Source organism: Arvicanthis niloticus, chromosome 12 (genome assembly GCF_011762505.2).
Source record: "Arvicanthis niloticus isolate mArvNil1 chromosome 12, mArvNil1.pat.X, whole genome shotgun sequence".
Classification (NCBI taxonomy): Eukaryota; Metazoa; Chordata; class Mammalia; order Rodentia; family Muridae; genus Arvicanthis; species Arvicanthis niloticus.
The window spans coordinates 66,667,986-66,693,400 of NC_047669.1; the positions used below are offsets into that span (position 1 = coordinate 66,667,986).

Below are 25,415 nucleotides of genomic sequence, written 5' to 3' on the forward strand. Positions count from 1 at the left end.
TGTAAGCACATCCAATATTTTGAGAGATTTATTATTCAATTACATCATCTAATGGATCACAGCTTATATTAAAAGGAAGTAGAAAAAGAGGCCATTAAAGATATATATTAAAGAAAACATTAATTGTGTGTCTCTGGCTGTCCTGGAACTCACTTGGTAGACCAGGCTGGCCTCGAACTCAGAAATTCGTCTGCTTCTGCCTCCCAAGTGTTGGGATTAAAGGCATGAGTCACCACTGCCTGGCAATATTTTCTTTTTCAAAAAAACTTTTTATTGATTATTTGTAGAAGAATTTTAATCCAACAACATGGCTGCTCTGGCAATGGATCACATCCAAAGATATGATCCAGCCACAATGCAGACACACCCAGGATTCCAGTATGACGTGGCTGGAATACTGAGATGCCCTTAGTACATACCTTTAATCTCTAACAAGGAAGATAAGATTAGTTTGTAGAAGGAAGCAATCATTAATCTGAAAGTGACAGCTAATTGAGGGGCAGACAAAGTGATGCATCAGAGAAAGATTTGCAAAATGAGTCAGAGATACGACATGCCCAACTCACAAAAGAACAACAGAGGAAGAGAGGATACAAAACAGCATCAAGATAGCATAAAGAGTTTGGGAGGGGCAGCTCTGTCATGCTCCACCTTCCAGTGTGCTCCTCCTGCCAGCACCACTTGGCACCTACTAATATTTTCTTAAACAAAGTTAAATGATTTTTTTTATGATAATAGGTTTCCTAAGGTGTGTGTGTGTGTGTGTGTGTGTGTGTGTGTGTGTGTGTGTGTATACATGACTTCCATTCATTGCCTCTCTCTTTGTACTATGAGGGTTCTTGGGACCAAACTAAGATATGGCAAGTGCCCTTACCCATGAACCACCATCTCCCTGGCTCCACTGCATTTTCTTACGTCTATACACGTGCAAAGTTTTACAGCTGCAATGTCCTATCTGAGGGAAGGATGCAAGCTGCATTTAGAAACAAAGGATATCTTTTTTCACTAATTCCCTTTGGTCATATTTCACAATGTCTTTTGTATTCTCCTACGTCCCAACTTTAGTTTCTATGGCAACAGGATAAATAAGAAAGTACTTGGAACTATTTTAAAATGTTGTGTCCAGGATTTCTAACTTGGGTCCAGACAATTATAGTTCAATTATTATGACTATCTCTGTATCATCTTTTAAAGGAGAAAAACTCAGAGTATGATTTAATAATATGTATGTATTTTCAAAGATTTCCTTAAAGATTTTAAGATAATTTTAAAAGATAATAGTATATGCTTTAAAAATTAAATATTGAAATCTGCAGTAATTATCCTGGTTAAATAAATGAAAATTATTTAACATTTTCTCAGCTGAAAATGTGATACCTTATTGGGCTTAGATTAAAAGTCCAGACTGGTCAGACAGAAAATAAGAGAGTCAAAAAGCCTCAAACTGTACAAAGAGTGGTTGTGAATAAGTCCTGTGTACTCTACAGTGTGTCTTTTGTAATTGTGAAAACAAGTAGAGCCCATAGAACATAGTGAAAGGGATGGGTTTTATCCTTTAAAAATCAACTTGAAGTCATGCTATATTACCATGTAGGTTAAAAAAAAAAGCTTCATAAAATGAAACTCTCAAGCTTTTCTAGGTAAAAGTGTGTTCATGACTTAAATCAGGAGCTATCAACAAGAGACAGAGAGTGTTGTCTAGTTGGCATGGTAATATGGACAGGGGAAATTCCACAGGTCCCATTCTTACATGAAGAGCTTACAGGTGGTCAGTGGCTGCTGAAGAGAAAGAACTAGCCTCCTACAGGAACAAGCTTCCATATAGACTGTTCACTCCCATGGGGTTACCCCTGGACACACGGACGTGCAGGCAATGTTAGACTCAGTATACATGTATATACATATGTGCATGTGTGTACATATATATGCACAAACATACTATATGTACACATCTAAGAATGATAATAGAAAAGAGGATTATGAATTTTAGGGTGAAGCATAGGAAAACAGTTGGATGGGCAAGGAAGATAGGAGTGGTGTGACTTCAGCACTCATGTATGCAGTTTCCAAATAAAATAAATGGATGGACTGAAGCTACAGCTCAGCAGCTAAGCAGAGGATGCAGGTTCAGTTTCTAGCATTCACGTGGGGGTCCACAACCAACTGTAACTCAAGTTCCAGGGCATCCAGTTTCCTTGGTCACTCATACCCGTGAAGAGGAAATTAAATGAGTCATTAAAAAATTCAACTATGTTTTAAAAAACAACCTAATTAAAATGTTTAAAAGGAGAGAGTATAATGCTTTTTAGGAGAACTATTTGATCGCTATCCCGGTCAGTAGATGCTATGGAGTTACTGGGCAGCGAGAAGGATTTTAATTAAGCATTTAGTGGATCAATCTTGTATCAGAATGAAGAATTCCCCTCACATGCCCTTCAATCCTCATGATTTTCCAAAATCCAACTGCAGACTCGTCTAAGCGAAAAGTGTGTAATTATCTAAGCCTGTAATTTGCACTATTTAACCTCTAAGCAATTTCGTAAGTCTCATCTAGCTAAATATGCAAATTTCTATTTTAATATCTGTAGTAATGAGGTTCTTAATTTTGTTTGGAAGGGTTTTTTATTCTCTTGATCAAATCTAGGTACAGCTTTCTAAGATATAATTTTTCAGTATTCTCATAGATGAGCATTGGTTAATTAAAATATCTACTTTTTTCTTTCTACTTTTACTTAATACTAAGAAATGTTACTTTTAGGATATATATATATATATATATATATATATATATATATATATATATAATGTTATCAGTATATTTTGTTTCAAAGTGGGCAGTCAGCATTTTTTTTTTACCGAGATTGCCTGGGCTGGGGAGCTGGCTCAGTTTCTGAAGTGCTTATGTGCAAGCATGAAGACTTGAGTTTGATTCCCAGTGCCACATAGAAAGTCAGGATTGGTGAGTCACACTTGTAGTCCTAGCCCCAGTGTAGCAGCGGCAGGAAGATCTCTGGGACTCACTGGTTGGCCATTCGAGCTGAATTGGTGAGCTCCAGGTTCCAGTGAGAGACCATCTCTCTAAGAAGGTTCACAGCTTCTGAGGAACCGCATTGAAGGTTAACCTCTGTACTCCATACTCGTGTGCACACACGTGCATGTACCAGTTCTCCCCTCCCTTGATACAGAAAAGTTCTAATAGAGTTAAGAACCAATGAATTAAAATGAACGTATGCAAATTATATACATTGCATAACTGCGTCGAAGTTTTAGGTTTGTGGTAGAAGAAGACAGGAAGCTTATAATATACTGTATATTATGAAAACAACCTTCCTGTTTCCAAGCACTGTTTTTTAACTGATGTGCAAAACCAACTCAGAGAGAAAGGTGCTTTGAAATAACCGTAGAATCAGTGCTATCACTGATGCATACTTGCTAAAATGGGTCAGTATAAGGACTTCTGCCAGCGAAGCCTTTTCTGATGACTTCTCCGCAGGGAAAGCCACTGCAGCAGTGGGTTGTTGAGAGAAGAGGACGCCAGGCCCAGGCTACTGCAGGAGCTGTTTGTGCTCAGACCTTATTGGCAGGAGTCAGAACCAATCAGGTTGTAGCTGCACCTCGGGAAAGTGGAGCGAACAAAGCTTACTAAGATTGAGTTTGTTTCCAATCAGTGGAATAATGAAGGAGAACTACCAAGATTTTGGCCAGAGCAAGTGCAGCAGTTAAGAGTGTCACTGTCTAGTGTGGGAACGATGGAGTGAGCTAAGAAGATAATATTTAGATACAGGGTTGGGAATGTCTTAAGTCTTCAAGCGGCAAGGCTAAATAGACACTTGTATCTGAGCCCAGAGTTCAGCAAAGATGTCTAGACTGGAGATAAATATTTACGAGTTGTTGGCATTTGTTGGTGCTTAATGTCCGGATTATCTGGATCGCATCGTTGTGAAAAAGAAAAATGGATAGAGAAGAGGAGGTATCCACAGGATCAATGGGAAGACAGACCAGAGAAGTCTATCCCGGGTGCTGAGTGCAGAGCGTGTGTGGAGAAGTGTGATGAACTGGGCAGATTAGGGAAGCAGGAAGCTGTCACCATCATCAGTTCTGATTCACAGGCATTGTAACAGGCCAAAACGCCAGTAACTGTTAAAACATGTCAGCAAGGATGAAAGAAGAGAAAGAATGTAAACATAGACTCTCCCACTCTGAGTAGCCACTGAAATGAAGCTGTAATACTCGCTTTTTGACGGGGGAGGGGAGGGGAACAGCATGCACCTACCAGTTGGTTGGTTTGATAGTTCATCCAAGTGTGATTTTTGTGGAGTCACTTTGGAACACTAAATTTGCATGATCACATTGTATAAAAAGCATCAAATAGTGAGGAAGGGGAAGGTGCAAGAAGTATTTATAGAGAAGCTATTATGTTCCAGGAACTAGGCTAAGCAATTACGGACTTTAATTGAACCTTTACAGACCAGTGAAGGAAGGCATCATTCCCTTCATTTCTTCTGAAAGGGAATCAACACTGTATCTTACTCAAACTGACATGGATCACACTTGGTCTTGTTCCCTCTCGGTTGGTTCTAAGAAGCCAGGAACATACCTCTAATGCTAGCTCAAACGGCTGAGGCCACAGGATTCGGAGTTTGGGGTCACCCTGGGAAACATAGAAAGACTATACTTCAAAAACAAAATAAATGAGTTTTGTTTTAAGATTGCACTTTAGGCTGGCAAGACGGCGGCCCAGCAAGTAAAAACCACACCAAAGCTAATCGGTGCTTCCATTACGTTCATGAGTGTGGAGTCATTCACTCCCATGACGTGTAGTCTCACTGTTTTGCTCAGGCTGGTCTTAAACTTCTGGGATAAAGCAAACCTTTACACACACACACACACACACACACACACACACACACACACACACACACACACAGAGCAAGGTTCTCTGTAGCCCAGGATGGCCTAGAAGTGGCTATGTAGCTGATCACTCTGCCTTCATTTCCCAAGTTACCACACACAAGCTCCATCACACCTGGTGCAACATTCTTCTGTGCATATATTTGAATGGAAAAAGAAAAAAAAAGTTGAATAGGCAGAACAATGTAAGCAAATATATATAAGGATTAAGAGATTTTTTGTTTATATATTTTATGTCCTTAATTTTAACTGATACATAAAAATATAAAAGTGGTACCCGTCAGAGGAGCAACAAGCAGCGTTTTGTTATATGTGTGTGTGTGTGTGTGTGTGTGTGTGTGTTTGTGTGTATTATGCAATGTCTAAAGCAGGTTAAACACTTCTATCCCCTCAAACAGCATTTTCCTATCATAAAATTTCTAAAATAAAATTTCTCCATCATAAAAAGAAAGTCTTGTCTTGTAACTTTAAAAAAACACAATATATTGCCACTGCTTGTAGTCACCAATAGCACACCAGAGCTCTTTTTTTTTTTAAAGATTTATTTATTTTATGTAGATGAGTACACTGTAGCTGTCGTCAGACACACCAGAAGAGGGCATCAGATCCCATTACAGATGGTTGTGAGCCATCATGTGTTTGCTGGGAATTGAACTCAGGTCCTCTGGAAGAGCAGTCAGTGCTCTTGACCACTGAGCCATCTCTCCAGCCCACACCAAAACTCTTTGCTCCTTTTAGAACTGTAACTTAACACCTGTGGACCAGTGTCTCCCCATCCTACCCTCAGCTTCTAGGTGGCCAACGTTTGCAGAGTCCACATAAGTGTGGCAGCATGTTGTACTTATTGTTCTGGCTTGATTTATTACACCTTACACAACAATCTCCAGTTCATGTTTCTACAAATGGCAAGATTTCTTTTTTATGACTGAGTAGTATTCCGAAGTGAGTATGCACCACATATTATTTGCTCATTCATCGGCTGATGGACAAGTAAGTTCTTTCATTTCTTATCCATTGGGAGTGGTGCTGCAATGGACACTAAAGCACAGATGTCTCTGGCATGTCTGCTTTATTTCTGTAGAATATGTGCCCAGTATTGAAGATCAGTTTGAATATATTAATGTACAGTTAGTTGTTCTTGGTAGCTAATATTAGTAATATATAGAAAATATAGGTAAAGTTGGTAGCTATGTTTATTTCTTTGGCTTTAAGAATCATCTTTTTCTACTGCACTTCTCTTAATTCCATTTACTTAAAAGATGGCTTGCAAATGAGATTAAAAATCATTTAATACGTGGCCACGTAGATGGAACTTGTTTAAACAGGAAAAGGTCCTAATCTAATCTTAAAACTTTTAAATCACGGTAAATGTTTAAATATTCTAACATATCTGTCTTGCCTTAGCCCTTCCCGCTCAGACTTCATTTTTGAAAGCTGGTACCTAATAACTCTTTTCATCAAGATGCAGTGCTGGATTCCACCTCAGCATTCTGTCAACAAACGTCAGGAACAGTGTCTGTTGGCTTCTTTACTGGACCAAGTTTTTCTTTTTTCAGAATTAAGTAGGAAAATAAGCAAAAGATTGTTATGTAGGCCTGATGGTTGAGGTCAATGGCTGTTTTAAAGTTAGCTACAAAGTATCTTCAATTCTTTTTTCTTTTTCTTTCTTTTTCTTTTTTCTTTTTCTTTTTCTTTTTCTTTTTCTTTTTCTTTTTCTTTTTCTTTTTCTTTTTGAGACAGGGTTTCTCTGTGTAGCCCTGGCTGTCCTGGAACTCACTCTGTAGACCAGGCTGGCCTCAACCTCAGAAATCCATCTGCCTCTGCCTCTCAAAAGCTGGGATTAAAGGCGTGCGCCACCACTGCCCGACTAGTAACTTCAATTCTTATGGATGTATTCCAAAATCACTGGCAGAAGTCCACAAAACAAGACAGACATGATTATTTCAACTATGGTGAACAGCTCCTGCTGAAGTCCTGTCTCTTTGGAGGAGACCATGTTACTCTCCTCCCCTGGCCCCAAAACTGAAGAATAAAGGTTCTTGTATTTCTGTTACTTATCTAAGATAGTCTGCTAGGGTAAAGAATACATATTTACTTTATATTACAATGATTTTAAACTACTATAATGTATTATTTAAATTAATATACTTCATTGAAAACATGATTCAAAATATAGAGTATGATAGGGTTTTTTATTTTAAAAGTAAAATATAGGCAGTATGTTGTGTAAAATAATTATGAAATCGGACATAAATTATCTTATGTTTTAAACTAAATATTTTTAAGTCATTTTTTTTTTAGAATAACTGGTAATGAATGCACTGCTATGATATATTGCACAAGTTCATCAGGAGGAACTTGACACCCTGTAGAATTTATTATGGGCACTACCTATATAGCTAGAAAGTAACGCCAGGATGTAGGAATTAGAAGTTAGATAACATGGTCATCTCTCTCTCACAGTCATTCAACCATACTAGATCTAGGGAGTAAGAGGAAACAAAAAGAGAGGAGAGAGAGAGATTGAGAGAGAGAGAGAGAGAGAGAGAGAGAGAGAGAGAGAGAGAGAGAGAGAACACCTAGAAAGCCTATGCCATAAGAAGCACTTAACTTTGTTTAAGAAAATATTAGTAGGTGCCATGTGGTGCTGGCAAGTGGACCTGTTAATAAGCACATCTTTGTAAAATTTTCCAGAATAGCATTTTTCTTTTTTATTTCTTCATAGTACTAGGAGTCAAACCAAGGGCCCTGTATATGCTAGGCAGACACTCTTCTCCCTTAGCTATGTGCCTAGCTTAGGGAGGATGCTTTCTTATACTGTCTTTCCCAGAGCATATAATTATAAACTTCTTACTAACAGGTTCCTTTAGCTCCCCAGTTTGACTGCCACAGGGCTGGGATAAATGAAGTGGTCTCCAAAGACTGTGGTCTGTTAATTCCACCTTTAAAACACTGAGGATCTTACATGAGCAATGAGTTTATGTGCACACTCATGAGCTCCATCGAGCTTCGATCACTAACACAGAGGGTTGTATATATTTTATGTTGCGTGTCTCTGGTAAGACATGCAGACTTAAAGAATCTGAGCCTTTATATTTCACACGTGTGGTACCAATCATAGTCTACTGACATAAATGCTTACAGAAGGCATCTGAGAGCCAAGGAAAACCGCCCTGCTTATTGTTGCTTCAGGTTTCCTTTGATTAGTCTTCAGGAAGCCGAAAGAACAAGAACCATTTATTTTAAAGTGCAGAACATGGAGACAATGGTCTGGCATTGTTTGACTGTCATGTTTGTGACCAGCAGGCGAAGATCACTCACATTTAGCTACCCTCATTTCTCGTAAATCCACGGATTATAATTTCCTTTTTCTTTTGATAAAGGCACTTCTCTGACGTACTCTCATTTTAAAAAATTGTCCTACACCCTCAGCTGTCAGCTCACACAAAACAGACAGGTGCTCCAGCCAGTCAAACAAACAGATTTAAAACATGACTTGAATATATGCACACATTTGAATCTCTTGGACTTTAGGATATGTGTCCTGAAACAATCAAAGGACATCAGGATAGTGTGTGCAACTAGAAGACGGTCCCAACATTTGAAATTCACTCAAATCAAATATTAAAAGACAGTAGCAAAGGTTTTTGTGCCAAATAAGGAGTGGGAAAGAGCACTTGTCATAACTGAGGTGAAATGGTTATTTGGGATGTTCATAACTGGATCTTTGATGGAATCAAAGGGACACCTTAAAATCTTGAAGACCCCAGCCTCGGCAGCACAGCACACAGCGAGACAGGAAAAGATCACTCAAGCCCATTAGGGTAAAAAACTGAACATGTTTCCATTGCCACTGCTATTCAGTTGACTATTTTATTATTATCATCTCTGATCAAATTTATAGCATAAAGGAAGTCCAGATTTGTGTGAAGACTACATATCTATAAAACAGAGCCCGTCTATTACAGACCAAAGTAAACATTTTTTCATTTTGTGTGTGTGTGTGTGTGTGTGTGTGTGTGTGTGTGCAAGTTTGTGTTTGTTTTTCCTTCTACCATGGGGTTCTGGAATGAAACTCAGCTCACCAGTTCACACACACACACACACACACACACACACACACACACAGGACATGAAGTTGGTAGGAGGATGTGTTTTGGGGATACAGGAAGAGTTAAAGGGGAGAAAATAGAGATGGATATGATCATATTTTATTTTATGTGTATGCAGTCCCTCTTAATGTATGCAATTATAAGAATAAATAAAATTCATAATCAGAATGAAAGAATTAATAAATTCATAAAAGTTTTAAGCTGTCAAATATGTGAGTGTAAAATTTATGAGTGAGTACAACTTGTGAATAAAGTTATTTTCTATAGAACTTTCAGTGATCTTTGAAATTTTTTAAAAAATATTTTTTAAAGAAGTTTTAGTAAGTAGAAAATTAGAACTGACAAAAAAAAGACAAAAATTCATGTTCCTATTTTGAGTCATATAACCTAACTTCCAAACCTTCCAGTCTCAGATTGTATTGACATGTTCCTGGGGAAACGAACATCTCCAAGTCAGCTGAAGAAAACAAACACTCTCAGTAGGCGTGTGGAGTTTGGAGAGTTCAAAGCCAGAACAGTGTGAAGGGAGCAAAGTTTATCTCTTCTGCTTTTGCTCAGATTTCCCCTTAACTGGTTTCCAGAGAATATTAGTCTTTATTGTTTTGTCTAAAAAAGTTCAGTAACATACTTCAAAACTCAACAAGACTGTTAATCATGATCAAGACCTGCTGTGCTACACTAACTTAGATGTTTCAAAGGGTCCTTTGAAAGTTTCAAAACCATTCAAGTTTGGAGTCATGATTATTACAGAAATATCCAGAGCTTTCATCATTAAATGGAGGACAACAGGAGGAGGTCCTACCTTCTCCTACACTCATTGATGAAAATCTGGTTTAGCTGTAATGCTGAGCCATCTTCTCTGCTCTCTGAAGGTCCAGGCTCTGTCTTTGAACTCTAGAGAATAAAACTGGGGAGGGAAAGAAGATGACAGAAAAGGGAGCTCTGGGGGAGGAGAGAGGTTTCAGGGAAATGTGGGAGAAAGGAAAACCAGCTTGCATGTGAAGGAAGTCCATGGGGAAAGCAGAAAGGAGATTTGAAGAGAGTCCCTGGACCTTTTTCAAGGTTCTTGAAATACAGGCGCCAAAAAGATTGTTTAAAGTGACTCTTTAGTGGCCCTGATTCCTTCCTATCACTGAGGGCAATGGCCTGCTGCCTTTTACATCTTAATGGTTGTGTCCCTTAGGACTGAAAAGAAAAATAAGCAAAGGAGAAGAAGCTATCACACACGAGCGTTTTTTTCCTCCTCAGAAATGTAATAAATTACCTTATTTATACCTCATCATTATAAAATTTCAATTTCCAAGAACGTTAGAATCCTTGAGCTCATCATTCTCTGTCCTTCAGTCTGTTGGTTTATTTCTATACCTGGTTCTTAAGCTAGCCTGACTAGAGCAGGATTCTTTCAACCAGGAGTGATTTCTACACCACACTTCCAATACCGATTAATTTGTCCATCTCTACAGTTTTAGATGTCAAGACAGTGGGCAGGGTGATACCTGCATCTAATGGATAGAATCGCAGGAGGTTCTGAGATTGCCGTGGTTCTTTATCATTGGGCATGGGCATAGCTGCAAGCAAGATACGTGAGAAAAACCTTAAGGTGGGAACATTTCATTTTGACTCATGGTTTCGTGGTTGGTTGGCCTGAAGAGAAACTTACAGCAGCACAGTTATGGGTTGACCAACATTCAACCCATGGTGGACAGGAAACAGAAAGCAGGAGACAGCAAGAGGCCAAGGGCAAGTTAGCTCCAATACCCCACCCCAGTGACTAATTTCCTGCAGTTAGGCCACACCTAACAAAGTTTCCAGGACCTCCCAAAATATAACCCCAAGCTGGGTATCCATCCCGGGGGAGCATTTCATATTCAATCTATAACCACAGATAATTCTTAGGAGTTAAATGAATATATACTTAAAAGCCCTGGGGATATTGGCCTGACACATAAGAACTGAATGCATGCTAACATTATTGTTTTGCTCTAGGGTGTACCAAGATCCATGCTTGACAACTCACTTCCTCTGTCTACCACAAGTCTGAGAAGCAGGTGTATTTTAGTAATGGTGGTTTCTCTCAAATGCTTGCCTAAGCTGTTCGATTTTTCCATGCCTAGCTTGACCGGTGTTTTTTTTTTTAAGATGATGAGCAAGAGGTGCCCTATTTTCATCCTGCTTGATTTTGGGTATTTATGTGTCTTCTTGAGACCAGGAACATTGGTGAATGTAGCAAAGGACAAAGAGCAAGAAGGACATATAGTCCGAAGCACTGAAGTGGGTGGCAGAATGCTCGGCCCGTCTCAATGCAAAGATATAGGTATATCCTGGGAAAAGTGTGAACTTCTGGCAGGAGCGACCCTGTGTGCTGTGATGCCCGTCATTGTAATTGAATCTGTAGAAATAAGAGAAAGTTTGAATCCAAGCTGATGTGTTACTTTTGCCGGTGAATATATGGTGGAAGTGGAGAAAGGAGATATAGGTGTCTAGTAGAGAGGCTGGCCAGTTTCATCCAAGAAGAGCTATCAGGACCAGTGATGAGGATTTGTGAAGGGTTTTAATGGAGGGTGTTGTTGTTTGTTTGTTTGTTTGTTTGTTTGTTTTGCAAAAAATGGTAATTGAGTCAATGAGAAGATAAAAGACTATAAAAAGAAGATGGTTGAGTCTTTTCTAACCAGCTATTTCTGGATGGATGGATGGATGGATGGATGGATGGATGGATGGATGGATGGATTGTGGGTGGGTGGGCAGATGGATAAGTGGGTGGATAGGTGGGTGAGTGAGTGAATAGATGAATGGGTGGATGAATGGGTGGGTGGATGAATGATAGGTGGATAGATACATAGGTGGATCAATGGGGGGATGGGTACGTTGATGGGTGGATAGATGAGAGTGGGTGAAGAAATGATTTGGTGAGTGAGTGAATTAGTGGATGGGTGGGTGGATAAATATGTAAGTGGATAGATGGGTGGGTGAGTGGGTAGATAGATGGATGGGAGGGTGGATGGCGGATGGATAGATGCATGACTTGGTGGATGGACACTATATTGCATAAATAAGGTAAATTAAGGGCATGCTTGTTTTCAGAGGGTCTGAGGAGAGTGCACTTTCTGATGTCTGTTCTGCTTGGGAAATATCTAAAAGCCAAAACCACCATGAAGAAAAGACAGTGGCATGATTTCCTTGTTTTTCTGTTTTATGTGGTATGAATTATGTAACAATTGCTACTCAGTTTAGACTGACTTTGTACAATGCTGAATCCCAATGAAATATATGAAAGCAAACTTTTCATACTGATTATCCATTGATTTTACTCTTTCAGATCATAAGGCAAATGGATTTTCTGCATCAAAAGACCACCGTCAAGAAGTTACAGTGATAGAGTACCAAGGTATAGTATCTTACAGGTTAAGTAGATTAATCTGTTTACATGCTTCATGACGATGTTGCTGTCTATGTTTAGATCTCCTGCTTACTCGTCTCTCTCTCTCTCTGTCTCTGTCGCTGGCTCGCTGGCTCTCTCTCTCTCTCTCTCTCTCTCTGTATGTGTAGTCAGTTTTATCTTTTATCACACGTAGATTCCAGGAATTGAACTCAGGACTCCAGGCTTCTGTAGCCAGTCTTTTAACTGCTGAGCCATCTCACTGCCTGCTCACACCTTATTTTTCTTCTTGTAATATCTGTCTGGTTCTTGTGATGGCATTTACCTCAGAATTGGAGCTTCTCTAGTGACCACTCTGGCAGCCGTGTTATAGCCAGTCAGGGTTTGGTCTGTTCACCTGAAGGGGAACTTTGGGCCTTCAGGCATTGTCTTCAAAGATAAGCAAGGTAAGGGTTGCTCCGAAGCTCTGTTAGGTCACCTAGGCAGTACATGATTAGGATGGCAAAAGGAAAAGCCCTGGGCTACTTCAGTTAAGGTGTTTCAGTTGTAATATACTATATAATTAAGTTAAGACAACACACTTTAGTGTGGGTCAGTTTCAAAGGAGGAAGGTGGCTAAGAGGAAGTAAACGCCCAAGAGTGATTTGATGTCTGGCGCACTTACAGGAGGGTAAGCAGAGCCGGGCAGCTTGCCAGACTGGAGGCTGGACTTGAACAGAAGAGTGCAACAGCAGGAGTGCGTGACAACCAGAGTCAAAGAAAGCAAAGTTCCTCTTCTACTCACTTCCCAGAGGCACTTCCCCAGGTCCAGCCAGTCCTAGGGTGTACATGGCTGGGTTTGAATATCTCTATTAAAATGTCAAAAATTGCACCCTTTATTCTTACATGACTTTTGAAACATTGAGGCAAAATTATCACAACTTTACCGTCTGACATCTTAAAATGTAAACACTTCAGTGGTACTCAGTATCTCCAAGACGTCCTAAAACCACCACGCCTCTTTAGGCTCAGGCATTACATTTTAAAGACGTGCTTTATTTTTAATATAGAAAAATCCTTCCATAATTTATTGCAATCAAAAGTTAATCACAGGGATAAAGTTACTCTGCTCAGTGAGAAATGACTTTATGGTGAGGCCAGTGCGTATCATGTAGGAGGCACTGGTTTTAATGCATGCATGAGCACGTACACACACACACACACACACACACACACATAGATAGACACACACACCCACAGAGAGACAGACAGACAGACAGACAGACAGACAGACAGACAGACAGACAGACAGACAGAAATCAATTTCTAGTTTCTTACACATTTTCGTTTAGGGATATTTTTTGAAGTAACTTTAAAGTCTATGACATTTTGTGATTTGTACATATGAAACATATTTCATTCAGGTTTTTCCCCCCTCATGATTATCTGATGTCAAAAAATGGTGAATGTATCCCGGCTTCTCGGGACTGCTGGTCTGTCTCTCTTCCCACGGTGCTGCCAAAAGCAGATTAAGCTAGAAATCAGGGCAGCACTGCCAGGTTTGTCCAGCTCCTGAGCAGTTCTCTACAGCATCTGAGTCTGAAAGCTATTCATCAGAGTTTAATATCAACCATTTTCTTAATCATTTTTCAATGAAGATTAAACATGTTTTGACAACATAATCCACCTTAGTGGAAAGTGTTTGCACTTTTTTGTGCATTAATGTCCTTTGAGTGAAAAATGATGTCAAAACTGTTTTACTATCCAAAACAGAGGTGAAATTTTAGTTCATATTTGGGCAATATAAGTATAAGACTTGTGGTGGTGTCTTGTATGGACTCTTATCATATCGAGGCAAGCATACAGTTAAAACTATTTTCCCCATAGATGAAAATAATGAAGACCATTCATGGAGCACATGCTGTATGCAAGATTATACATTTATGTGTGTTGATGTATATACATATATAATTGTGACATGAAGTATTATTTTATCATTTCCCTGATATGAGTATGGTGATCACATCATCTTAGGCCTTTTATGTGACAAAGGTCTGACTTGATGTTCTGTGCTGTGAGCTATCATGTCCACAACCCAGAAGATGGATATGGGAAATTGTGCCAGCTGTGATATCCTGAGATGTTAGCTCCAAAATTCTAGTGCTTTCACTGTCTGTATTAATATCCCATGTTAAGGTGCTGACGCCTTAGGACCCTTGGTTTTGACTCTTTCCTTATGCAGGGCACTTTCTCAAAACAAAGACTGTTAGAATTAAGTTCTGTGTCTTCTAAAGCTTTGGTCTGACGTTACCTCCTAAAAGAGGCCATCTTTGATTTGTACAGTGTGTCCTCGTCCCTGTAGCCCACCCATCTCTCCTGATGCTGCTTCCGTCTTCCTCAGTCTTCTGACGGACTTGTTGCTTGTTAGCCTGACTTTCTCTGCTAGATTGTCAGATCCCAAATGGAAAAGAATTCTTTCTCTGCTCACCGATTACAACTCAAGAACAGTGTTGGCCACACAATATTACTGAACAATTTTTGGACAACTGGATAGGTCACTTCTTCACATTATATGTGCTCAGTGAGAAGAAGACTAAAGTCAAATCAGTAGACAGGGAGAATAAAAATGGTCACATTTTCTCAGGTTTTTCACAGAACAGTGAGGGGAGAGTCAGGAGAAACTCACCAAAGGGATGTATTTGTGTGCATGTTTGGTTAAATACATGAAATAACGTGACGTAGTGTAAAATTCTCTCTGAAGATATAGGAGCAAGTCACGGAGAAACAGTGAAAACGAGTGTGGGTGTGTGGGTAATTGTTGGAAAACTCAACAAAATACGGGAAGGAAACCTATCTAAAGCTGGAGCCTCCGGAAGTTACCACCCTTTCTCCTTAATCAACAGAACAGAACCGTTTCCTCAGACAGGCCCCTTAGCACACATTTGTCTTTGTAGCATAGTTGCAAACACCTCTGAAAATGATCACTCCATGTTGTGCAGAAGTTTAAAACTTAAAGCATCCTCAAAACAGCTCCTGGTTCTATTTTTTTCCTGGCAAAGCCTTTCTTTGCCCCAGCCAGTTTCCTACTACCTTTCATTTTATTTCTGTCAGTAGAAGTACAATTGAAAATTTAGACACACAGCAAAGGTTACCCATAACAGTTACAACAACAACAACAATGAGGACCCCCTTGTCTACCATACAGCCATCGCCATGGTGACACACGTTTCAAACATATGCCTATCAACATTTTTGTTCATAACTGTGCATATAAAATTGGGACTGTTAAAAAATAGCATTAAGTGTTCTTAAACATCAAACGCACACATAGGGAAACAATTTCAACCTAATTTTTCTCTCAGTGAAAGATCCTTTGGTTTTTTTATTTTTCTTCTTGTTGTTTTGTTGGTTTTGGTTGTTATTATTTTATTTTTTATTAATCAATCCATTCATTTACATCTCAAATGATATTCCACTTCCTGGTTACCCCCTTTACCAACTCGACATCCCATGATATCCCACTTCCCTGTTACCCCTCCACCAACCCCCCATCCCACATCTGCCCTCACCTCTCCAGCCCTCTTTGCCTGTATGGGCATGGCCTCCACCCATCCACATTCTCCTGCTCACTCCTCCAGCATCCCCCTACTCTCCTTTGGGATTTTTTGTTTGCTTGTTTTTTTAGGTCAAACCTTATGGTTAAGCTTATGGTTAAAAAATACTCAGAAATATGAAGTTGCGACGCCAAGGAGCCTGATTGAAACATACTTTTAAACTATTTATAGCTGGAGCTTCTGCCTGGCAGCTTGGAGTAGCAGTGGTTGGCCTCCTGTCCCCTAGTCATCTTGTTTAGACAGTCAAAAAGGGTGACTCCCTCAGAGGTTCCAGGGATTCTTAAATGATGCAGATATCATAATTTCACTGTAATAAAAGTGACCTTTGCCACAGTGGAGTCAAATTAATGAGAAGATTAATCTTTTAATAGTTTATCCAGGTTGAGACAAAGTTATAGGCAGTCATTTTACAGTAGGAGGCTACAATATAAAATATAGCTGTATATTAAAATATTCATAGAGTGAATCACAAGGGAGCTGAGGAGAATGTAGTCTGTGAGGAATGTCTATGAATTATCTCAGCATAGTCTGGAATGAAATAAGTGTCTTTCTTAGGTACAAATACAAAGTATTTTCTCTCCCTAGACTATTTATTTATTTATTTATTTATTTATTTATTTATTTATTTATTTATGGTTTTATTCAAGACATGGATTCTCTGTGTAGCCTTGGCTGTCCTGGAACTACTAGCTCTATAGTTCAGGCTGTTCTCAGACTCACAGAGATTCACTTCCCTCTGTCTCCTGTACGCTGGGATCAGAGGTGTGTGCCACCACTGGCTTAGACCTCTCTCTTGATGCCCATCAATTTTTGCCTAGAATAATCTTATCTTACCTGCATCTTCCAGCAAACTGTAGACTCCTCAGATGCAGAGATTTAGAATAATAAGTAAATAATTAATGATGCTGCTGTTTGTGAAGCGCAAACAGTGCTTAGATATGTACATTTTGCATATATTATACTTTTCAAGACTCACAATTCTGTGAGCTACTGTCCCATTTCAATGGTGAAGACTCAGATTCCACAACTAGAGAAAGCAGGATTATGCCACATAATTATCACAGAGAAAAGCCGTCATGAACCCAATTCATCTTTGGGTTAAATCAACATGGAACCTACTGACAATATATTTATGTATGTGTTTGTATGTCTGGGTGGAAATGAGTGGATGGATGGAAATGCAAAGAATAAGTAATTTAAAGGTATTTTTTTTAGTTAAGTAAGGTGCAAACTCATAGGAACCATTAAAAACTTATTTTTCCTATTGTTCGTAGAGGCTATTTTAGCTTGTAAAACCCCAAAGAGGACCACATCCTCCAGACTGGAGTGGAAGAAGCTGGGGAGGGGTGTCTCCTTGGTCTACTATCAACAGGCTCTCCAAGGTAAGAAAGCGTAGACTGGAGGAGGCCAGAGTGAGAAGACACCAAGGACAGCCAGGGTCTCTTAACTCAGAAACAGGGACGGGAGAGGACTGATTACTGAAAATGTGTTTCTGCAAGTGTGAGATGAAGTGAGTAGTGTCTGAGACTAAAATACCACAGCCACGAACACTAGACAGAGCAAAAGAAGGTGAATTCCCCCGAGTCCTGGGACCAGTGCTTGCTTAACACAAAATACAATCATTTTTGCTGGGCTAGTAAATGAAACCGTTGGTAGAGGGGGGAAAAAAAGGCTGATCTGAGATTGGGTCAGGTGTGATGGTACACACCTTTAGTCTCAGCACTCTACTGACAAAGGCAGGAGGATGCCCTCTGTGAGTTTAAGGCCAGCGTAGTCAACATAGCAAGACATCCAGGACTATAAAGAGAGACCCTGTCTCAAAACAAAATTAAATTAAATTAAATAAACAAACCAGAACAAAGCAAACAAACAAAAGGTATGAGATTAGATGTAGGGTTCCAGCTCAGCAATAACAGCCTTACCCTGTCTGTTTCCTCATTTCTCTCTAGAAAGCACTAGAGAAGCCTGGAGAGTTAGGACTGTGACTACCTACAACAGAGCTTGGAGACTTAGCCCATTAGCTAAAAATACCTGTTAGCAAGGATTTTTTTTTTTTTTTTTTTTTTTTTTTTTTTTTTTTTTTTTTTTGAGACAGGGTTTCTCTGTGTAGCCCTGGCTGTCCTGGAACTCACACTGTAGACCAGGCTGGCCTCGAACTCAGAAATCCGCCTGCCTCTGCCTCCCAAGTGCTGGGATTAAAGGCGTGTGCCACCACTGCCTGGCCTGACTTTTCACTTTTTGTACATGTCTTTCACACTCTTCTCTTCCTGATGATTATATAATTTATTATTAATTAAAATGTGAAAGTGCTGGATGAACTATATCATTAGTTTATGTAGTGGTAACGTTCCTGTCGCTGTGATAAAATACTGTGGCAAAGGCAATTTAAAGACGACAGTACTTATTTCGGCTCACAGTTCCAGAGGGGTAGAGTCCATCATAGCAGGGAAGGCGTGGCAGCTGGAGCCAAAAGCTTGCTGATCACATGTTTATCTGTACATAGAAAGCAGACATGTACAAATGGAATCTGGGTGGAGCTATAGTCCCTCAAGGCTCATGCCCAGTGATGTATTTCCTCTAGCAAGGCTCCGCCTCCTATCTGCTCGATAACCCCCAAAACACAAGGCCAAGTGTTTAAGGTCGTGAGCCCATGAGGGACATTTATCATTCAAATCATTATATCCATTGAAGGCCACACACCTGTTTTTAATGCCAGTCACTCCTCAGGTAGAGGAAGCCACAGCTCTATGAGTTCAAGGCCAACCTGGTCTACATAAAGAGTCACAGGACACTCAAAGCTTCCTGGTGAAAATTTAAAAAATTAAATAAATGAAATATGTCATTTGATTCTATTCCATTCAGATAGGACTACATGTTTCAAATGGCTAATAGTACAGTGACTTTCACTTTAATTTTCTACAGCTGTCAAGGGACTTGCATATAACACAAAACTCCATTTTATTTTATTTTATTTTATATTTATTTTGAAGGATGGGGAAATGTATGCCATAGGATAACTAGCAGGAGTTGGCTCTCCTTCCACCTGTATACACACACACACACACACACACACACACACACACACACACATATACATATATATGTGTGTGTGTGTGTGTGTGTATATATATATATATATATATATATATATATATATATATATTCAAGCTCTTCATTTTTTGAAAGCAAAAATAAATAGATATTTGAAAAGTGGCAAGGTGCCAGGTATGGTGGTACATACCTTTAATCCCAGCACTCAGGAGGCAAGGTAGGTAATCAAGTTCAAGACCAACCTGGTCTACTTATAGAGCTCCAGGTCAGTAGCCAGGGCTATATAGTCTCAGGGTGACGGGGGAGAAAGAGACAGAGACCAGGAGAGACAAAGAGAGAGACAGAGACAAAGACACACAGAGAGAGATGTTTTTAAATGTCTTACACAATGTATAATATGCACCTGTAAGTTCAAAGTTTAAGTTTTTACCAGGAAAACAAAAGTTTTAGTTTTGAATGAAGGGACTTGAGGAAGATACTACATAGACGGTTGCTCATTTCTAAGGTTATTGTCTTTTTTTTTTTTTTTTCCCAAAAGGTGACTTTAAAGACCGTGCTGAGATGATAGATTTCAACATACGGATCAAAAATGTTACAAGAAATGACGCTGGAGAGTATCGCTGTGAAGTCAGTGCTCCGACTGAGCAAGGCCAGAACCTGCAGGAGGATACAGTCATGCTAGAAGTACTGGGTAAAGCACACACACATGCATCATGGCTGTTAGCTACCCCACCCTCATCCTCGCAGCCCTGGGGAGAGATTCTGGCTTTTGTTTGTTTGCTTTTCAGTCGCCTAGATGGTATTACATAAGTTCCCTGTCAACCTGCCCTTTCATCTCCAGTACAACAGAGATTTGCTGGATCCTTTTTGTACTTTGAATTACTAGGCATTTCCTTCTGTAATTAGCCAACATGAACCCTGCATTTAAAAAGTCCACACTAGGGACTAGAGAAATGGGCCAGCAGGGGTTAAGAGCACCGGATGCTCCTACAGATGACCCAATTCAGCCCAAGTTCATTTCCCAGCTTCTACATGGCAGTTCACAAACTTCTGTCACTCAAGGTCCTGAAGATCTGCTACCATCTTCTGGCCTCCAAAAGTTTACATGCATTTGGAGCATATACATACATACAGGCAAAACATTCATACACATTAAATACACATAAATAAATCATTAAAACCACCATGTTGTGTGGCCATATCCACATTTCTATATTACAGAGAATGGATTTGAAATCTTAATTACATCTTCCAGATTTCCTCATAGTACTTTATATAAAGATAATTTTATACAAAACATATAAATATAACTTTAATTACTGAGAGACCATGTATATATACTGAAGACAGGGATATTGTGGGACTGTCAGAATTCTGTCTACCATTGTCAGTCCTGAGTTTTCCAGGAGATCATTAATAGTTATCTATTGTCTCAGTTAGGGATTTATTGCTGTGAAGAAACATCATGATCATCCAGCTCTTTATAAAGGAAAGCATTTAATTGGGGCTGGCTCACAGGTTCAGAGGTTCAGTCCATTATCATCATGGTGGGAAGCAAGGCAGCATTTAGGCAGACATGGCGCTGGAGAAGGAGCCAAGGGTTCTACATCTTAATCCACAGGGAGCAGAAGGAGACTGTGTGTCATACTGGATGTACCTTAGGCATAGGAGACCTCAAAACCCACCTGCACAGTGACACACTTCCTCCAGCAAGTTCACACCTACTCCAACAAGACCACATCTCTTAATAATGCCACTTTCTATGGGCCAAGCACTCAAACACATGAGTCTGTGGAGGCCATTCCTGTTCAGACTACCACACCTACTAAATTCTGTTTTAGTTCAAATCTCTAAGACCCACTTTCTCCAATGAGACCCTACTTCTTTCCTTTATTTAAAAAGTATTTTATGATATAATAAGATAAAAAATCCCACTTGTTAAAAGTTTCCACAATCTCTTCAAAAGTGTCAGCAGCTGGAGATCAAGTGTTCAGACACACAAGTCCATGAGTCACTTCATATTCAAATCTTATTGTTCTGCCCCTGAGTTCCAAACACTCATGAATATTTAATAAGGAGAAATGCATTAAGTCTAACTTCAAAAATCACAAGTTTCATGGTCCAAACACTGTTCCAAAGTCTGAAGTCTTAAATTGTTCAAGGCAATCGCTTAACTGTCAACCCCTATGAAATAAAATTTAAAAATGCAGTGTTCAGAATAAACATTCCTATTCCAAAAGAGAATAATGGGGCATAGCAAGGAAGGGCCAAAGCAAGGCCAAGACAGAAGGAAAATACCAAACTCTTCAGCTCCATGCCTACTACCCGGAACTCTAGGTGGGATCTTCTGGTCTCAATGACTTTGGACAGCCCCATTGTTCAGTCTCCTGAGGTACATGTGGCTTCTCTTTTGGGATAGCTCCATTTGGTGCCTGAATGTTTTTTTCAGTGAAGGGCCAGAGCCTTCTACAAAGCTAAGATCCCAGGGTTTCACTACAGCTCAGGCCTTGCCTTCACAGCTTCACACACTGCTCACACAGCAGCTCCATGCACAGAATCTGACATGCTACACAGATCCTGCAGCAGCTCTCTTGGATGCTGGTATTGCTGCCTTTCTCCTGCAACAAGAATGTCTAAAAAGAACCAACCAACCAACCAACCAAACAAACAAACAAAAAACATAGAAAGATTCTAGCAGCATAGACATAATGCCTAATGCTAAGAACTGTATCCTGCTCAAGATGTGTCCTGACCTTCTTGGACCACAGATCACAGATTTATAGATATAAAGAGGCCTCTGTGTGACTTTGCTACTGAACTCAGGAAAAAATCTTCCCTTGATGCCTATTTTACTGAATGATACCTACAGGCTGTGTTTTCAGGAACACTCCTTCTACATGAACTTGAATTGTTAGAGCAGGCAGCTCTTCTTGATAGTGGGTTTTCTCTGAAGGCCCTCTTTCTTTCTTGAGGGTGCCAGCTTGTTTAACCATTACAACTGCTTTGTCTGAACACCCTTTCCCTCCCTGCCTGCAGTTTAAACATCTCTGTGCACCTCCCCTTGCTAACCTTCACGTTCACATCTTTCTACTTTTCCCTTGTAAATCTGTCAAGAATCAGTGGAGTTACCATGGCTACCACGCACAGCTTGCATGCTAGGCTGTCTTGACATTTCCTCTGCCAAACAACTTGGTCTACTACTTTAAAGCTCAGTCTCACCCCAGTTTTCAGGAATCTGAAAGAAACCAGATTCTTTGTCAATATGTCATATTAATGCCCTCTAATCTAATTTCTGATACAAGTCCTTGATCCCCACCCCCAAGGCTTAAAAAAGCACAATCTTTACTGTTCACCCTTCCATTGCCATTCTTCAGAATGACCCAGTAAGCTGTTTGTGGCATTGTAGCATTTCTTTAGTCTACAGCTCCAAACTCTATTCTATAGTCCTGCAAATCAGTCCTACGGCTTATGAACCATGTGGTCAGGGACCACCAGCAATGGTTCATATTTTTGTGAACCATTGTGAATGGTGCTAATTTTTGTTATTAGTCACTTTTCTCATTTCTGACCTACATGACAAGGAGCAACTTAAGGAAGGCTCACGTTTGGAGTGGATGTAAGTCCAGCATGGTAGGGAAGCCGTGGAGACGGGGGAAGCAGCTCATCTGTGGCAGGGGGAACATGCAGCTGCTTGCTCACATCTTGGCAGACCAGGAAGCAGATAGGGATTGAAAGCAGGACTGGGCCATAAACCTCCAGGCGAGGCTTCAGTGACACACTCACTCACAAGTGTTCTACAACCTCCCCAAACACCACTAGCAGCTGCGGGTCAGGTGTTCAAACATATGAGCCAACCCATGGAGGATATGTCATTCTCAAACTGTAACATCCTCCTTTATAAAACGAAGAGACTCAGAAAAATACATGACTGGCCTCCTTAATACATGGTTTTTGTAGTTCAAGGATACCGATAACTACTTCGGTAGTAGATGAGGTAAGGTGAGCAAAGGAAGCATACATGAAATTTTAATTGGTCAGATACAAAAATGGCCATATCACTTTAACTTATATTCCTTTGACCAAACTAATGTATATAACCTATTTGGCAGTAAGAAGGGTAAAAATGGGGTATATTGTGTGCTCAAGAAAAAAGAAAACACGTCCAGTGAATAGTGGCCCATCTGTGTCTCAGTTGTCCACTCAATACAGACTTTTGAAACCCATGTTCAGCTAATGAATAATCTGTCCTGTCTGGCTTCCACTGTGCAGTGGCTCCTGCTGTTCCTTCATGTGAAGTACCCACTTCTGTTATGAGTGGCAGTGTTGTGGAGCTACGGTGTCAAGATAAAGAAGGAAATCCAGCCCCTGAGTACATATGGTTTAAAGACGGCACGAGTTTGCTAGGGAATCCAAAAGGCGGCATACACAACAACAGCTCGTACACAATGAATACGAAATCTGGAATTCTGGTAAGGTCCTTTCAGGTATTAAACTACTGTCTGTCATTGTGATTAAAAAGGTTATTAGAACTTTAAATTATACCTAACAGGAGATCTATCTCATTGTGGAGAGTGAAGATGTAGCAGGAAAGAGGATGGTACATGTGCCAAGAAATGATGCAGCAGACTACTGTGGGAAGATGCACTAGGAAACCAGGGAGCTAAGAAAACAGGGAGTGACCAGTACTCAGGGCAGGCTGAACCTTTTCCATGATGGATTAGGCAGTACTCTAGTACCTTCATGTCCTGGAAAATCATCAACCTCAACCTCAATTTTAACCACTGAGGAAATGCACAAAAGACTCAGTTGGAGATGATACTTGAACCTCAGTGCTAAATGTGGAAAGAATGTCCATAGGACAACCATGTTAGGGTGTCTGAGTCACTAAACTTTCTCGTGGATCCAGAGCCTTCACTGTCGTCTCTGTGACCTACCTATCTGTTCCCTAATCTGTAAATTTATCCCAGATTATCCAGTATTTCCTTTCCTCGAGATAACTGATCTAGCTCTATACATAAGCTGTTCCAACTTGAGGACTATTTTTACTTTTTTCATCTGCGATTTTTCAGAGTAGAGGTAGAAAAAAAATCAGATCAATTCATTTGAAACCTTTTGCTTCCAATCAAGATAATATTGAGTTGGGTTTTAAACATTTTGTTTCCAGCAATGCAAAATCACCACCACAAGTATTATGAAAAAAACTCTTATAGGTAAGGTAATACGAACGAGTATTAGGAATTTTGAAACAGAGATAGGTTGTTTCCGTTTATTCTTTCTCCTAGTGCAGTATCATTCAAAAGCCAGATCTTCTGATGCCCAGGAAAGCTCCCTGCTTCTGTAGCTGAGTAAAAGGCGGAGTGGAGGGCGCTGCCCTCAGAATCAGGTCACGTGCTAACATTTCCAGTCTTCAGGAGCAGTCAGCAGGTCTGAGCCACTTTACACTGTGAAATCGGGCACTAAACCTGCCGTCACACACGGCTATATTTACTCTTCAGATTTATTTTTTTCTGAGTGGGTGATAAAAGCCCCGAGGCAAGTCTGAAGCGCTGGAGGCACTCTCCTCAGGGAGTCAGCCCTTGGGATATGTGGTAAGGACGCCTCATGCCCATGGGCAGCTTAAACTGGAGCGAGCTCTTCCTCCTCCCCTCAGTTCCCTCCTGTGCTTTCCTTCCAGAAACTCTCCAAGGGTATAAAGCGACTGGTACAAATTATAAAGTGTTTTACACCAAATTCTTACCTCTCAATATATGGTAGTGAGGGTTAAACTTTTGTTGTTGGGTTTTTGACTTTCTGTTTTGAGATAGCATTTCTCTGTGTAGCCCTGGCTGTTCTCAAACTCACAGAGATCTGCCTGTCTTGGCTTTCTGAGTGATGGGATTAAAGGAAGTGCGACCATGGCCCAGGAGGGTTGAACTTTTCTTTTCAGAATTTTCAAATACTCTGGAATTGCTATAATTTACAATCCTAAAAACATCAGTTGTGGTTTCGTGGGCCACAAGCCACTTCCCGTCCATAGCTCTGACGCTGGGGAACACGTGCTTGTGGTTTGCTCCTGCAGTGACCTCACTGTGACTGAGGATACTAGCCCTTTCGCGGTGGAGGTCTTCCTTTATGAACGCCACTTCCCAGAAATTACAGAGACTGAGGGGCCACATACCTGTGTTGCTACGTGAAGACAGAAGAATGAGGATCAAGGGTTTGAGACCAGCCTGGGCGACATAGTGGCATACTGTTGAAGGTACCAGGAGGAATGGAGGAAGAGGGAGACAGACTTCCTCAAATATGCCTGTCTTTGTCTGCCAAATTAAACAGACCTATCTATTTACCTCTCAAAGACCCGGCAGGTTCTGATAGACATCACAATTCACAAGA

General features: G+C 40.2%; 1 protein-coding gene across 1 annotated transcript in view; it reads left to right on the forward strand.

Moving 5' to 3' along the window:
• Jam2 (junctional adhesion molecule 2) overlaps positions 1 to 25,415 on the forward strand; it is a 52,443-nt gene that overhangs the window by 16,281 nt on the left and 10,747 nt on the right. Inside the window, exons 2-5 of the mRNA XM_034515195.2 lie at positions 12,340 to 12,408; positions 17,267 to 17,374; positions 19,582 to 19,734; positions 23,313 to 23,512. Coding sequence (XP_034371086.1) covers positions 12,340 to 12,408; positions 17,267 to 17,374; positions 19,582 to 19,734; positions 23,313 to 23,512 — 530 coding nt within the window. The remainder of the gene's footprint in view (positions 1 to 12,339; positions 12,409 to 17,266; positions 17,375 to 19,581; positions 19,735 to 23,312; positions 23,513 to 25,415) is intronic.